Source organism: Abrus precatorius, unplaced genomic scaffold (assembly GCF_003935025.1).
Source record: "Abrus precatorius isolate BTA unplaced genomic scaffold, Abrus_2018 Scaffold10, whole genome shotgun sequence".
Classification (NCBI taxonomy): domain Eukaryota; kingdom Viridiplantae; phylum Streptophyta; class Magnoliopsida; order Fabales; family Fabaceae; genus Abrus; species Abrus precatorius.
In genome coordinates, this window is record NW_020874292.1 from 28,317,377 (window position 1) to 28,333,074 (window position 15,698).

General features: G+C 25.5%; 2 protein-coding genes across 2 annotated transcripts; both read right to left on the reverse strand.

Annotated features, from left to right (window-relative positions):
* Positions 1–247: 247 nt before the first annotated feature.
* On the reverse strand, positions 248–430 carry LOC113852196. Its single transcript, XM_027482436.1, has one exon. The coding sequence runs from the start codon at positions 428–430 to the stop codon at positions 248–250; it is 183 nt and encodes a 60-aa protein (XP_027338237.1).
* An 8,118-nt stretch (positions 431–8,548) lies between these two features.
* LOC113852583 (tRNA (guanine(9)-N1)-methyltransferase) lies at positions 8,549–10,971 on the reverse strand. Its single transcript, XM_027482896.1, has 3 exons — positions 10,474–10,971; positions 9,675–10,034; positions 8,549–9,120 (listed from the first exon to the last, which is right to left on the reverse strand). The coding sequence occupies exons 1-3, from the start codon at positions 10,930–10,932 to the stop codon at positions 8,908–8,910; spliced, it is 1,032 nt and encodes a 343-aa protein (XP_027338697.1). The 5' UTR covers positions 10,933–10,971; the 3' UTR covers positions 8,549–8,907.
* Positions 10,972–15,698: the final 4,727 nt, after the last annotated feature.

The following is a 15,698-nucleotide window of genomic DNA, read 5'->3' on the forward strand; positions in this document are numbered from 1 at the left end:
GCTGAAAGTTATTGAACACGGTATTTATATAATTTGTTCACCATATATGTGCTTCATAAAGAATAATCCTCATAGAACACAAAATATTACAAATACAATTGCCTTTCCTACGTACCATCTTAATCATAACTAAAAAAAAACTCATAATATAATATTCAACAAAACAGAACCCAACAAATACATACATATAAGTACTAGGGATATAATTGGTGACCATGGATGAAGAATCATGCAGATGGTGTAGTCATCAGTTGGAGAATACGATGAGAAAGATCACAATGGCCGCAAGAACCACCGGAAACACCAAAAGCAAAGGGATTCCTGGTGGTGAAATAGGACTCATCACAAATGGACCAAACACAAGTATGGCTGCAATAGTTATAAAAATGGCAATGGAACCATGGCCCCATACTTCAGGTTGCTTCATCATTTTTCACCCAAGAAAAGTGCTTAAGCCTTTGAAGATTATACTTATCAAGCAAGTTTATGAAATGCAAGATATGAAGCAGTTATATATGCACTGTGGCATGGCCTATATATAAAGTTTGAAAGGTGAAATGGTGTTGGTTGGTGAAGATTAGAGCACCGGGTGGCAATGGCAACGTTTGGTGTTGGCGATCAAACAACACAGTGGAACACAGTCTCAACTTTCTTTGATGGGTCACAGATCCATCATGCTTTTTCACAAATAGATGTGTACGAACTTTTAAAGGATAGTTAATAATTCCATATCTATAAAACATAATTAATGGAAGAAAATCAGTAATTGGAAGAGAAATTAATTAATTAATTAATGTCGATATGGTGAAATATACTAAAAATGCATGGTTTTTTATAACGTCAATGACAGATTCAAAAAATTTACTTCATTTTGTCATTTCATTGATCTCTTAAATACTATGTATTCGAACAATTTATTTTAAATGGAAAGTTGTCTAGTAGGCTATTTTAACTTAAAATATTAAAACCAGTAATAGAAAGAAGGAAATGTCCGATAATTAGTTTCATATTTAAATAATTAATTATGAAGGACAAAATAAAAAAATTAGAACTACAAATAATATAACAACTTTTAATTATAAGCTCCAAAAAATATCTTAAATAAGTGATTAATGTTTTATAAAAAATATTAATTAAAAACTAAATAAATTTTGGAAAATTTATCTACCAAAATAAATGGATACTCTTTAGTGTTAATCAGCAGTGGTTGGGATATCATTCTATCATAAGCTTGTTGTGAGTGAACATTGCAAAGAAGTGGCAATAAGAATGGCCTCTCACTGTATTTGAATACTGCTTCACACTATCTTTCTACTTTTTACAACGGAAGACAAAGTTATGAACCCTAAAATCTATCTAACACCAATTTTAATAGATAAAAAATAAATCGATTAAGGAAAAGTTACTTGTACATATAAGAGCATTCAGGGATTTAGATCTTCTCCATCCTTTTTTTTCATATAAGATCTAAGCCAATATTTTTTATAGCTAAACTTTTTATATCAACTGTCTATCTATCTATTTACTCTTTTTTTTCCAACTATAATGTAAATTCATATAGTTTATTTTAAAATAAACATGTATACAATATATGATAAAATTATTTTAAACATTAACATTTTTTTAAAATCATTTTAACTTAACTCTATAATCACTAATAGTATTTATCAAAGTATCAAAATGATAAAAATTTAATAAATTTCCAATAAATTTAAAACAATTTATTTTAAAATGATAAAAATAATATATTAAGTATTATAAATAATATATAAATAAAAATATTTGCAAAAATTTAAGAGTTTATGTAAGTTAATAAAAAAATTATAAAAATAAACATAAATGTTTACAAAAACTGAAATTTTATAAAAATGATTTTTAAAAGGTTGAATAACAGCTTTTTATCTTAAAATTTAATACAAAATTAAAATAAAATTAAAAAATATAACGTGAAAAACTTTAAAAGGGAGTGATTTATTTTTTGTACAAAATACTTCCATTTATAATTTTGGTCACAATTTTATCCTTATTCTCACAATTCTGCTCCTTCAACTATTATATATATATATATATATATATATATATATATATATATATATATAATAATTAAAAAAATCATTTATAATATAAATTTTTTTGATAAAACAATTTTTTTTATTTTCTCAAAAAAAATTAAAATTTCATAGATCTTTATGTTTTAAAATATTATGATTATTTTTATATAATTTTTGTAATGTTTGACGTTGATAATTATATAAAATTTTTATCCATGTTCTTTAAGTATCGTCCTATCTCTATTTCATAATTATAAAGTAAAATTAAAATTTTATTTTTAATTATTATTTTATTTATTCAAACTTTTTTCTCTTTAATTATTAAGAAAATAATTTTATTAATATAATAAAATGTGATTAAATAATAATATAAAAATATTTTACACTATTAATATGTTTTAATTAAATTTATAGTTTAATTAAAAAACTATCAATAAAATCTATATTTTTATTCAAAAATTATTATTAATTATTATAAATAAAATTAATTTAATAATTCCACGCATAAGGGAGGAATTAAAACTACTTAGATATAAAATCAAGGGTTTCGATTTTGAACGGAAAGACGATAGAGAGACAATTTCATCTAGTATTTAAGACATTCATATACATCTTGAAACGACCCTTGTTTATACATATATATATAAATTAAATGAAAATTAAAAGTAAATATTAATAATTTTACAGGCCCAATAGTTATGTAAAATTATTTTTAATCATTTAATATAAATTAAGGGTTTCTATATAAATAAATAAATATAACTGTTCGTCAATGATTGACAATTGAAGTAAAATGTAATTTTAATTAAGTTTTAGGTTTTTTTTTTTTAGGATTTTTAAGGGTATATCAGTGTATGGTTTGAGATGGAAGAAAAATAGAAAATACAAAATATAATGAATAATATGGTAAAACAAAAATAAGAAATAAACTTTAAAAACTTTTAAGAAAGAGGTTAAAAAATCAAAGGATAATGCACGATAGTCTTGAGAATTTAAGAAGCATGTTATATAAATAGGAAAGTCAAAATTTACATTCAAAATTCAAATGGAAGAGTTAAGATAAAATTTCCTTTGGATATTATTAAATTAGATTAGAAGTATTTTACATATACAAGTGATAAAACACTTAAAAGGGGTATTCAGTTTAAAATTTTCTAAAGTTATAAAATTACTATTTTTATTTTTAAATATTTATATAAAAATTATTAAAAATATTTTTTAAAATTAAGTTGGTTCTTAAATTATTTTGACACATAATATTTTATTTTTTTATAGACAAAATATTTATTATTAGAGAAAATTCAAGAAGAACTCGAAACCTATAAATAAAAAAAAATCAACACTTACACAGAAAAATAAAAAAACAGAAACATACTCATGCTACACTAAGAGAAATGTAATTTCATGGGTTCAGATACTAATTAGCTAATAAAATAGTTCCTCACTTACTAACAAGTAATAACCACTTTTAGGACCTCAGAATAATAAAATTTATAACTTTTTTTTCATCTAAAATATCATTTAAAAATACTATTATATTTTTATATAACCATAAAGACCACACTGTACTTATCTAGATAATTAATAAATATATTTCTTCTCTTTTACTACAACCAACATCAACTCAAGCAAGTAAGTGAGTCGATAAATCTTAAGGCAAAACCAGTAAAAATTCAAGTCAATGCACAGTAAAATACCAGATTTGAGATGAATTTGAACACCTTAAAAATAAATGACTTAGAAGTTCCTCTAAACTATTATAGAAATAATAAATTATATCATCAATTTGAACATCACGATCAATCAGCAGACTTTTACAAGAAAGTGCATTCAACAGCAATTGTCAACGTAACATTTTTATTTTATTTCTCATATCAAGTGCAACATGTGTTGTCAAACAATAGAAATATCTTAAATCAATAAATTATTTGCATCTTTTATAAATTATTTGTAAAATTTTCCTAAATTAATCCAAAAGCCTATAATTTGCTTAAAGCATGAACTTAATAAATTTTTTAAATATGAATGTTAGTTGTACTTTTTTTTAATATATTATAATTGAATTTGAGTGAATTTTTAAAGAAGTTTCTTATAAAAAAAAGTATAAAAAATAAATAAATTTTTGGTTTTAAAAACAACTTATCTCTTAAAATTTTTAAAAATTAAATGAGTAATTTTTTTGAGATTTTTAAAAAAATAGATAAGTGTAAATTATTTCTAATTTATAAAAAATTATTTATTTTATATTGTTTTTTTTCATATAAAAATTGTCTAAAAGTTAATCTAAATTAGACTTTATGTGAATTGTAGTTTGGCATTTATGACTTGTTCAATTTTAAAACAATTTAAAAGTTAATAATTATTTAATATACAGATGTATAAAACTTATTTTTATAAAATTAATTTTGAGTCATTAAATATAATTATAACTGTAAGAATTAATTTGATCTATATATTTTTATTAAAATGAGTATTTTTATTAAAAATGGCAAAATATATATATTTTTTAAATATAAAACAAACAGCCCGCTATTCTATTAAATTTGTATACAAATTGTCTTTAAAAAAAAAGCACTACATAAAAATTCATCTTTTTGAACAACTACAATATAAACAAAAAAAAAAAATTAGACTGTAAACTTAAAAATTGCACTTGTGTTAAATAAATAAAATGATCATTTATAATTATCTTATCTTTTTTACAAAAAAAAATATATGATTTAAATAAAAATACATAAAACAGAATAGTAACAATATATATTTCAAATTGTATCACTAAGCTCTAAAAATTTGTGTCAACAGAGGGAATCTTCAAAAGAAAATGATTTGATTTTCTTTTGTTTCACATGTTTTATCTCCATGATTTTCCCGAACAAGGAAAGAACTAGAACAGTAAAACTCTCTACCAGGTGTAGTTGCAAACATGAATTGTGGTGGAGAATCCTCCTCAGTCTCTTCAATCGAATGCTTGATAATTGATGTCACCAAACAAAAACTACGAGGAAGAAGGCATAAAATAGAACAAAAATAGGGATAAAACATAACCATAGTAGTATGAAAATGGGAGGTTCTGGGGTCATAAAATAAGGGAACATCCCTATAGATGATGTCAAAAGCAAGACCATCAACACTGTTGCCAAAGCTCTGTTATCCCTGAAGCTGCTGCAATCACTCATCTTGCAGAAAGGTGTGTTATGGCTCATTCATAACATGATTTTTATAAGGAATTCCAAAAGGGTATGAAAAATTAGACTCATCATATTTGAGGGGTAACAAAATAAAATGTAATATTTAAGGAAATAATGGTTAAAGTGGAAACCATTATTTTCCATTCAGGAATCCTAATTGAAATTGACTGTACATAGATTGTTGTATTTAGGTTGGGGTAAGAACCATTAACTTAAATATGTTACCTTAAACTTAGATCAGTTATTCCCTAAGGGAGACAGATTTGGCAAAAAAACAATATTCTAAACAGGACTACCCTTCCCCTGGTTTTGGTCTAAAACTATGGATTGTCATTCAGTATAGAAGGTAATACAATACATGAAATCAAAATGTGCATGTATTTATTTTTAATCAAACAATTTTTGTGTAGATTTAAATTTTGATTCTTAGAATATTAACTATCTAGTTGCTCTTTTAAGTAATTGATATGAGGATTTGTATTAACCAGATAGATGTTTGCAGCACAAAATTTTTATTTTTGTTATATTATAAATGTTTATGTTAATTAATGATATCATTCATTGGTGTGAAATTTGTTATTTTTTTAAGATGTTACAACAAATTATTCAGAAAATTTTCATATTTAATACAATAACAGGTCATTTTCTACTAGGTGAGGTGGCTATGATAGTTTACTATAAATTATACATATATATAAATTAATTTTTTAATTGCAAATTTTTCGTTTAGTAATAAATTAAAAATAAATCACAAAAAATCCACCTAAAGATTCACATGTATGCCATGTATCCAAACGAAAATCGTTATATATTCAATGCCATAAATCTTTTTGGTTCGCCAAAACAATATTATCAATGATTAACAAAAGTTAAAACTAATAATATAAATAGACAGGAAAAATTATGATCTCAACTTTGTCAATTAGGCATGTCATTTGCTCATTGCATTAATTACCCAAGCACATAGACGCACGCATAAGAAATATTTATGTGAAAATACTTTATTATTATGTTAAATAAAAATCATAAATATAGAATAAAAGTAATAATTAAAAATAAATTCACTTAATCTTATTTAATTATATATATATATATATATACACACATATGATTGAATAGTTCAGACTTATAATTTTAAAATAAAATGTATTCTCATAATATATAAGCACACATACACATATAAAATAGGTAAAGTTGTGAATTCTTTTGAGAGAGACAAATACTATTTCTATAAAGTTTTAAAAAATTCATAGGTAATTAGAAAATTTTGATAAAATTCAGCCAGAATTTAATAAAACAATGAGAGGTATTTATATTTAATAGTTAAAATCAGTGTCAACTCTTTTTTTTATTATCATTCATAATGTCAACTCATTTAACATAAAATTCTATTAGTTATCTAGTATTTTACATCAGAAAACTAATGAAATTTTAAAAAATTGTTTGAAGACAGAAAGAAAGGAAGCATGAGGAAAAAATTAAAAAAAGTAGTTAATACCTACTTATTTAGATATTTGAGCAAGGGAGTAAAGGAAAAATGTTTTTTATTTAAGATTTAATTTATGTATATTCTTTGATTTAAAATGAACCATTTCCCATTCTTTACCTTCATTAAAAATTTTCTAAAAAATATTAATGTAACTGAAAGAAATATTATTACTACATGTATAGAACCTCCACCGCAACCACCCTTCCCTTCCAAAATAAAATAAAACAAATCTAATTAAAGACATGGAACTATATAGACTCTTAAATGGCATTGGCTAGTCTGATTAAGTTCATTGCATTGTTTTTATAAGGGAAAAATTACTCTAAAAAAATTTAAATTGAAATTAATTAATGCATCAAAATATTACAAACCTCTTTACATTATAAATAAATAAATCCTTTATTAGTTTCATATTTCGTCTTGATTAATACATTGCATCAGATGAGAGGCCAGATGAGAGGCAAACAAGGCGTATTCATTGCTAGAGAAATTCAGAAAATTGAATATAGTTATTTTATATTGTAATAATACATGAATATGTGTTAAGCAAAGTAATGTCTAGTCCCCAGTAATTTTTGCTAGAAAAATTCAAAAAAGAAAATAAAAAATCATTTTTAATATTATTCAATGTGTATTTCCCCCATTAAAAATACAGTTATAATGAGAGTTAATAATAAACACACAACTTAAGTTCAATTAAAGCCATAACGGAAGAAGATTTCCATTACTGGAAAGTTCAGATGATTTCTGCTTGGCAGGTTGATTTGGTCTATTGAGTGTATTTTTTAAGGTTTATATAATTTTAGTTTTTGCAAACATATTGAGTTTAATTTGTTTATCTCTATAACATTTTCTTATTCTTGATTTTTCTAAACTCTTTTCTCATATTTTGTCATTAATTTGTTGTTGAGTAGTTACTGACTTAATTAACTGATGTTCAGGTAAATTCTATCATATGTACTATCTTATTATACATGTTAAAAAAGTCACACAAGCAACTAATTTACGAGAAAATATAAAAATGATCTTTTAAGAAACTTAATAATAAAACCCCAATTTGTGTGAATTTATTTAACATATATGATTAATTGATACACATGATAGAACTTAACAGGGCGTACACATCTATTAATCTGGCCATAACTATTTAACAAGCAATTGATCTAACTAAAAACAAAAAGTTAAAAATGAAGAAATAATTGCAAGAACAAAATAAAATTCACTAATCATTATTTATAGGAACTGACAACGCATTTAAATCATTCTTTAATAATTTATACTCTAAAATGAATAAAATTCTCAAACATTTGATGAACTTTTTTCTTTCAATCTTACTAATAATGCTTTTAAAATGTTAGTTAAAAAAACCAATTAATAGAATATTGTTATTAAAAATTACGTTGAAAGTGCATTAAAAATAACAAGAAATACAGCATTACAATTCATAATAAAAAGATAACTTTTAATTTCCTAACTAGTACTCTTAAGATACTAGTTAACATGTATGTATTTTTCAGTGCACATTTTAACTATTACTTCCTCCAATCAAATTTAACTAAATTACACAAATTAAGAGAAGTTATTAAAGTCAGTTAATATATTAACTTTTGAAGAAATTATTACAACATTCTAAATTTATCCCTATTTAAAGTCAAACTCTAATATCATATTTATCACAAAATAATTATAAATGTATTTATAAAGGGAAAATAAAAGAAAAAATAATAACTATAAACTTTATAAAAAATATCTTACTGACATGCTCCAAGATAAGAGTTGTAGGTTTTGAGAGTGACGAATGCAGCTTCTAACAGTTTTTGGGGCAAAGAATTGCTGAATCGCAATTCATAAATTTAAAAATTAAAAAAAAAAAAGTTTAAAGTTAGGTACTGAATCAAATACAACAGCAAATGAATCCAAAAGCCGAAGAGCAACATTCCAAAAATCCCACGGTCATCAGAGAGGTATTTGTATATCTCGTAGAAGTACTTCAGAGCAATACCCGATGAAAAATCCCGTTACAGATTGTTAAAAAAACATACAAAAATTATGCTAATTCCCTATGTAAGTATGAAGTGTGCATGTAGCTCTGATTAGAAACTTCTGTCATGATGTGTTGGGTTGAGTTTTACACTCCATGCAATGGCCAGGAAAATATACTTTTGAGCTATTGACAATTCTAACTGTTACAAGGGACCTCCTCAACACATTTCTTTTTACTTGCTGTTAGATCATCATTTTGTTCATCTTTCTCTATTTCATCTTCTGCATTTCCTTCTGAATCGACTTGAAATCTTTTCCGTTGCGGGATAACAGCAAAGAAAGATGTTTTCCAATCCCTTGTCTCCAAGAACTTGAGTAGTATTTCTACCACTTGATTCACAGTAAGAACCTGAAAGCTCACATTACAAATAACATGAGTTATGATACAAAATAAAATTTACTTGTCAGATATCAGAAGACTCTGCAGGGCAAAAGAGCCCACCCGAAGAAACAAGTTCTCTGTTTGCACACAACTTGTCAGACTGAAAACTTAGAACAGCATTATCCTTTGAACAAATTTTGTGCACCGAAGGTGAAAATTGACTATGATTTGCAACACAAAACACAAACTAACTAGTAGCTGCAGATGACAGGATCAATTGAACAAAAAGAAGAAAAGGAAAACTAAGTGCAGTGGCACAAGATGTGCAATAATTTAAATTTAGAAATGCCCCTTCCATGCTACATGAACAGGACATAAGAGGCTCAATTGAATATTAAATTCAAATAGCATACAAATTATTTCAACAGTTCTGAAAGTGTCAACTCGCTAACAAGTTCATCACATCATCTAGTGATTTTGTAAACAATTTCATCCCTCAGAGATCAATTTGTATAAATGAAAGCATTCAGAGATAAAATCAACACGCGGAAGTATAACATATTCTCTAAGATGAACAATACCTGAGAACTAGACATCTTCATGAAACTTCCTATAGGGAGTTTAGCCGTTTGGATTCCTTGCTCTTGTGCTTTCTTCAAGGTTATCCCCTTCCACCGGTTCCTATCCACTAACCCACCAATAACATAAATCTTCTTCAAATCAAGTTCTTCAAGAACAGTGTCCGAATCTGCCGTGAGATAAACCAAATTCTCCTTACGATCATGCAAGGCTTCAATGTAAGACCTATTTTCCTTCTCAATTATCCATTTATCAAACCCTGGAATCCGCTTCAATCCGTTCTCCATTTCTCCACCGCAGCCAGTGAGCCAAAGATGAGCAGGGGAAGCACACCTTCCATTCACTGCATAACAATACATAATCTGCTGATCCAATCACAACGAACAAAAATTCCATTATTCACAATTAGTTAGCACAAGCAATGACGCAACATAATCAACTAATAGCATGTTTGGATTCATATTCAAATTAACATAGATAGATATTAATTCAACATTATTAGCTATAACTTTTACGCTATATTCACGTTTTTCCTGGTTTCTAACGTTTTTTTCAAGTACAAATTAAGTGTTTGAATTTACTTTTGAATGGTGTCCACGTTTACACTAATTGTAGCTTCTGCTTTAGATCCTTGTTAAGATGATTTTAAACGCGTTTCCAAACGTGCAATAATATTATGTTTGGATTCACAATTGCACGTGCATAGATCTATTTTACTTCAACGCTATTGGTTATAACTTCTACTTCGAATACACGTTTACAGGTTTTACTAACACAGTGTAAGTGAGTTGAGGAAGGAACCTGCTGAACGAGGCTGTGGATTTCGTTAGGGTTCATGAGATGAGAGAACTGGAGATCAACGACGACGTTTTGGCCTTGTTCTCTGGCTAACGAGAGTCTCTCTCTCTTGCTCTCTTTCTCCTGCGACCTCTTATCCATTCTCTCTTTGCGGAGGGTCCTTCGAGACTCTACGAGCTTCGCTCTCTCCTCTTCGGAAACTCCGGCGAGGCTCTCTTCCCACTCCTTTCGCTTTCTCTCTGCATCTCTTTGCTTCTGCTCCTTCGCCGCCTTCTTCTTCTCTGCCTTCTTCGCCTCGAATCGCCGCTGCTTCGCCAGCTTCTTCTGTGCATTCTTTGAAAGAACTGGAGGATTCGCGTCGGGTTTATCGACGGCGTTTTGGTCATTTAGAGGCTTCTCCTCTTCCGACATATGCGGTGGAGCTCCGGCATCCCCGCCGCCGTGTGGTGGCAGTTCCGGCATTGCTCGGATTAGGGATCTGATGGAGACTGTCTGCGAAACTGCTCTATTTATTTTTCGTACAATTTTATGTGCTCATATTTATTTATTCTTTTCGAAAATTATAAACTGAAACGGTTACAATGTCCTGAAGTAAGCAAACTTCCTTTAAGAATCCTTCGTAAAGTAAGTGTGTATTTTGGATTAGTGAAAAAAAAAATTATTAATTGGTCATATATATTATTATTGCGTGAAATGAAAATTATATTAAAATATAGGTTAAGATTAATGTGAATTAGTAAAGTAAGTTATGATAGTCTAAATTATTTTTAAATCATTTGATATATTTAAAAATTTATAAATGATTCAGATTTTTAATCAATAACTTAATAATATAAATTTATTATTTAATTATTTATAAAAAAAATTCTTTAAACTTTTAAAATATATTATTTTGTATCTTTAAATTGTGTTGTTTTTTATCTTTAAAATAATATTGTCGTTTTTTCTTTACACTTGTGTATTTTAGATTTTCAAATCTCATTTTACGAAAATATGCATTTAGAAACAATTTTAATTTATAATTAAAAATAATTTTTAAAATTAATAAAATGTTATGTGTCATATTCAAGGAAATAAAAATTTTATTAAATTATAAAGATACTAAACTTCATGGTAAAAGAATAGTCTATGTCTTTAAGAAGAAAAAATTACATCAAGAATTACTGGCATAGAGACAATTTTGATTAAAAATAATAAAATTTTAAACACCTATATTTTGAGTAATTATGGAGTTGCAGAAAATACCTCAAAAGTTTGAAATTCTATAGAAAGAATTGTCCTTCAAAACATTTTTATGTTAATAGATGAGAAACTTAAACTCTATGATGAAAATGACATATTTCGAGAAGTTTTCATCATTTCAAGACATACTTCAAGTTTTGTTGAAAGGGAAATATTTTAAGAAGTTTTTTTTTAAGGTTAAAGCCTCAAATTGAACACACCCAAAAATAGTAAAAAAAAAAGGGATCTTCAACAAACTTAGCTACTAAGTTATCAAAAAATATATAGATAAGGTCCAAAAAGTAAAGAAACATATCAAAAAACTGCAAGGCTTAGAGATCATAGGCACATGGAGTTCATCGTGGATAATAGCAGATATGAAAATGGTACAGTCACAAGTGGCAACAGTTATTAGGAAAACACACATGTAAGACAGTTATCAAAAGACAATTGTGAAAGAAGGGGAAGCAGTTAAGCTCAATTTGTTTATAAATGGTACTAATCTTTACATTCTTGGGGACAACGGGTATAAGTTGTACGTTACATTTCTACAATTTATTTCCAGTCATTAGATTTCATTCCAGTTTGTTTTTGTAATCCCTTACATTTAGTTCAATATTATTTCATTGTTCTTATACTATTTCTACTTAATTATTTACTTTACGACATTGATTTTACTATTGCGTTGAGAATACACTTAAAAGAACTCAAAATAATCTAAAATTTAATCCTAAATTGTTCTAGAATTTATTTGTTTACTACCTACAATTTTCATCGTAAACATCTTCACAATCCTTATTTGTAAAGTTAATAATTTTTAAAATTAAATTTTCATATCCACTTTTAGAGTCTCAATTTATCATAAAAGTGAAAATTTATATCGATACATTATTCAATACTCTTTTAGATCGTTCTTATGTCTTTTCTACACAACATTTGCTTTTGCATTGCAATATTTTTGCAACATTCGCTTAAGTCAATTTTTCTAACTTAAGCAAAAATTACAAAAAAAATAACTTAACGGAGGTAATTCACTTAAGTGATACATAAACCGCTTAAGTCATGCAATAGAGTGCGACATTAGCTTAAGTTATCGTTGCTTAAGTTAATGGGTGTTAGCTTAAGTTAATTTTGACAAAAAATTTACATTTATCTCTGTTTTTGATTTGCTTAAGTGTATGAGTGTTTAAGCGAAATTTGATAAAATTTGTTAGTTCATCACTATCTAAATTTTGCTTAAGCGGATAATGGTAGCTTAAGAGAAAATTACAACGAATAAATTTCTTGTATTTTTTCTGGTTTAACAGAATCTCTTTAGTCATTGTCCCTCTAAAGTGTTAATTTTTAAGATAATTGGGATGAATATATAATATTTTCAAATTTACAACGATCATAATCTAAAGGGATAATAATATGTAAGTTTAGGGTTTATGATAAACTTTTGGATACTATTAATAGGAAGGGAAAATAAGGAGAAATTGAAATAGGAGAAGGAGAAATTGAACAAAACTTTTACAATAATATTTTAACAGAGGATTACCTGATTTCATTAGATATTTTTTTTCGATTTCTATTAAGTAGATTTCAACCATATTCACTCAATTTATTGTTTAAAGTTATATTGGAAACACAAAACAAATTCTTGAATTTGCTTCAAAAATAACGATAAAAGTGAGTTTGAAAGAATATGAAATAGTTTTATATGAATAAACAATTATGTTTTTCTTAAATGATACCTGCCCTAAAATAATAATGTCAAAGGAAGACATGTTTTAAATATACAAGAGATTAAAATCTACTTGTTAAATTGATAAGTTTGTATTTTAGCACATTTTTATAATCAATATATTTATGTTTGACTTTTATTTTAATTGAGTTTTAAACTAATTTATATATATATATATATATATATATATATATTATGCAGTTTAACATTAAAAGGCTACAGTTGGATTTATAAGCATTTTTGGTCTAAATTGGTTGAAAAATAGAGTTTTGCAACAATCAACACGCCCAGATCCTAGCATCCAACATAGGACTTGCAAATCCGTGCTTACCTATGGCTCCTAACTTTTAGGATTTCAAACCTTATTAAAGGAATCACAAGAATAATGGGAGTGAATACACATTTTTATCTCATCCTTCGCACATATTTTCTCATAAGGTCTCTCACACATTATTGGTGAAATTTAAAACTTTGAGTGGTCGTACTTAAAGACTTAGAATTATTCTCATGCTCAATTTTTCTTTTTTCCATAGTTAGGATTGTGAAAATTATTGTTAATAAATTTATGGAATTTTAATGTTTGAATATAAGTTTGATTTTTGTTTGTCCTTTACGCATAATTGTTCATGAATTAGTGTTCGTGATTAGTGATCGTACATCGATTAGTTAATTGATCTATAAGACAAAGTGAGATAAAGGATTAGATGGATTAAACAATATTTTTTTCAAGTTATTATTAAATTAAAAATTTCATAGATACTCTATGCTTTCTTAAATTGATATCTTGCATCACCATTGTAAATGTTAATTTAAATAATGTAATATTAATATTACCTTACATAACCATTTGTTATTGAGAGTATTTGTATGAATGATTAGTAATATCAAGAAAATCAAATTTAGAGTCAAATAAAAGAATAACATAAATGATTGAATCAATAAACTCATATGCTCTAGATTTATCTATTGTAAGTTTAATCAAAAAGTGTGTTACTATACTTGTTCTAAATTTAATTGATAATTAATTTATTTTTAATCATTATTTTTTATTTAAATTCGTATCTTTAAGCTCAAACAATCAAATTAAGAATTTTTTAGTAATTGAAACAATTTTTACTGGACGACAATTCAATAATTTATTCATAATTATTTATTATTTTTTGACAAATACATTTATCTTTAAACAAAAATTTATTAAAAATTAAATTTTAAATTTTTATAACATGTTATAGTGGATTATTTTGCTAATTTATTTATAAGTCACTTACTTTATTAACTAACGGTAGCTTTTATCTTAAATATATTAAATGAAAATGATTTTAAATTAATTTATTTTGTTTAAGGATAAAATTAGAAAAAATATAAAATTATGTAATAATTAATTTATATTAGAAATAGTCAATTACTAAGGATAAAATATAAAGAAAATTTAGCTAAAAAACGTTGGTGCTTTTTTTTATCGTAATATTTTAAATAAAATTAAAAATTATAAGCTGTTTTTTGAAAGATTGTAAATAAAAAATAACATAATTTTGAATTATTTTTTCACATAATCAACGAAAACAAACCATTTCAAACACACGCTGAATTCATGTTTGAGAAATTTGAATGGAAAAGTTTTTATTATACGTTTAAGTTTATTTGTAGTGTGAAATTTTTTAACTTTTGGATAATCAAATATACTTCTAACCTTTAAAATGAATAAAATTTATTGAAAATTTGAACGCGTGTTGAGTAAATTTCAACATATATTCAGACATGTGTTAAAAGAATATTTTAATCATATTTTAAATTTATTTTTTAGCTAATTAGAATATTTATAGTTGCTTTCTAACATTAATTAATTAAAATTAAAATTCTAATTTAAATCAAGAGCATCTTATAATAATTATTAGTTAATACTTTTTTAGAAATTCTTATTTTTTATAAGGCATTTTATAATTTTTGAAACAGTTAATATACTTTTATTTGCTGGTAATAAATGAAAATTGGTAAAAATTTAAACTAAAATTAATAAGGATAACATACTAAAAGTGACCTCAATAATATTAAATGGGATAATATTATTTTATTATGATATTCTATAAATAAAAACAAAATAATTACTATAATTATTTTTATTAATTTGTATAATCTAATTGAACGAGTCTTGTAAAAATGATCGGAAAAAAAAAAATTCTCTCTCTTAATGTAATACTAGGATAGCTAAAAGTGAAGCTATTATTGCTTAAAATTCCTTATCAACTATTTGGTTGAAGTTTTAATATGGATGAATAAGTTT

Coding starts and splice junctions, on each gene's coding strand:
- LOC113852196 (XM_027482436.1), bottom strand. CDS start 430: ATGATGAAGCAACCTGAAGTATGGGGCCATGGTTCCATTGCCATTTTT.
- LOC113852583 (XM_027482896.1), bottom strand. CDS start 10,932: ATGCCGGAACTGCCACCACACGGCGGCGGGGATGCCGGAGCTCCACCG. Junction 10,035..10,473: donor TCCACAGCCTCGTTCAGCAG/GTTCCTTCCTCA, acceptor TTGGATCAGCAG/ATTATGTATTGTTATGCAGT. Junction 9,121..9,674: donor TGAAGATGTCTAGTTCTCAG/GTATTGTTCATC, acceptor GTGAGCTTTCAG/GTTCTTACTGTGAATCAAGT.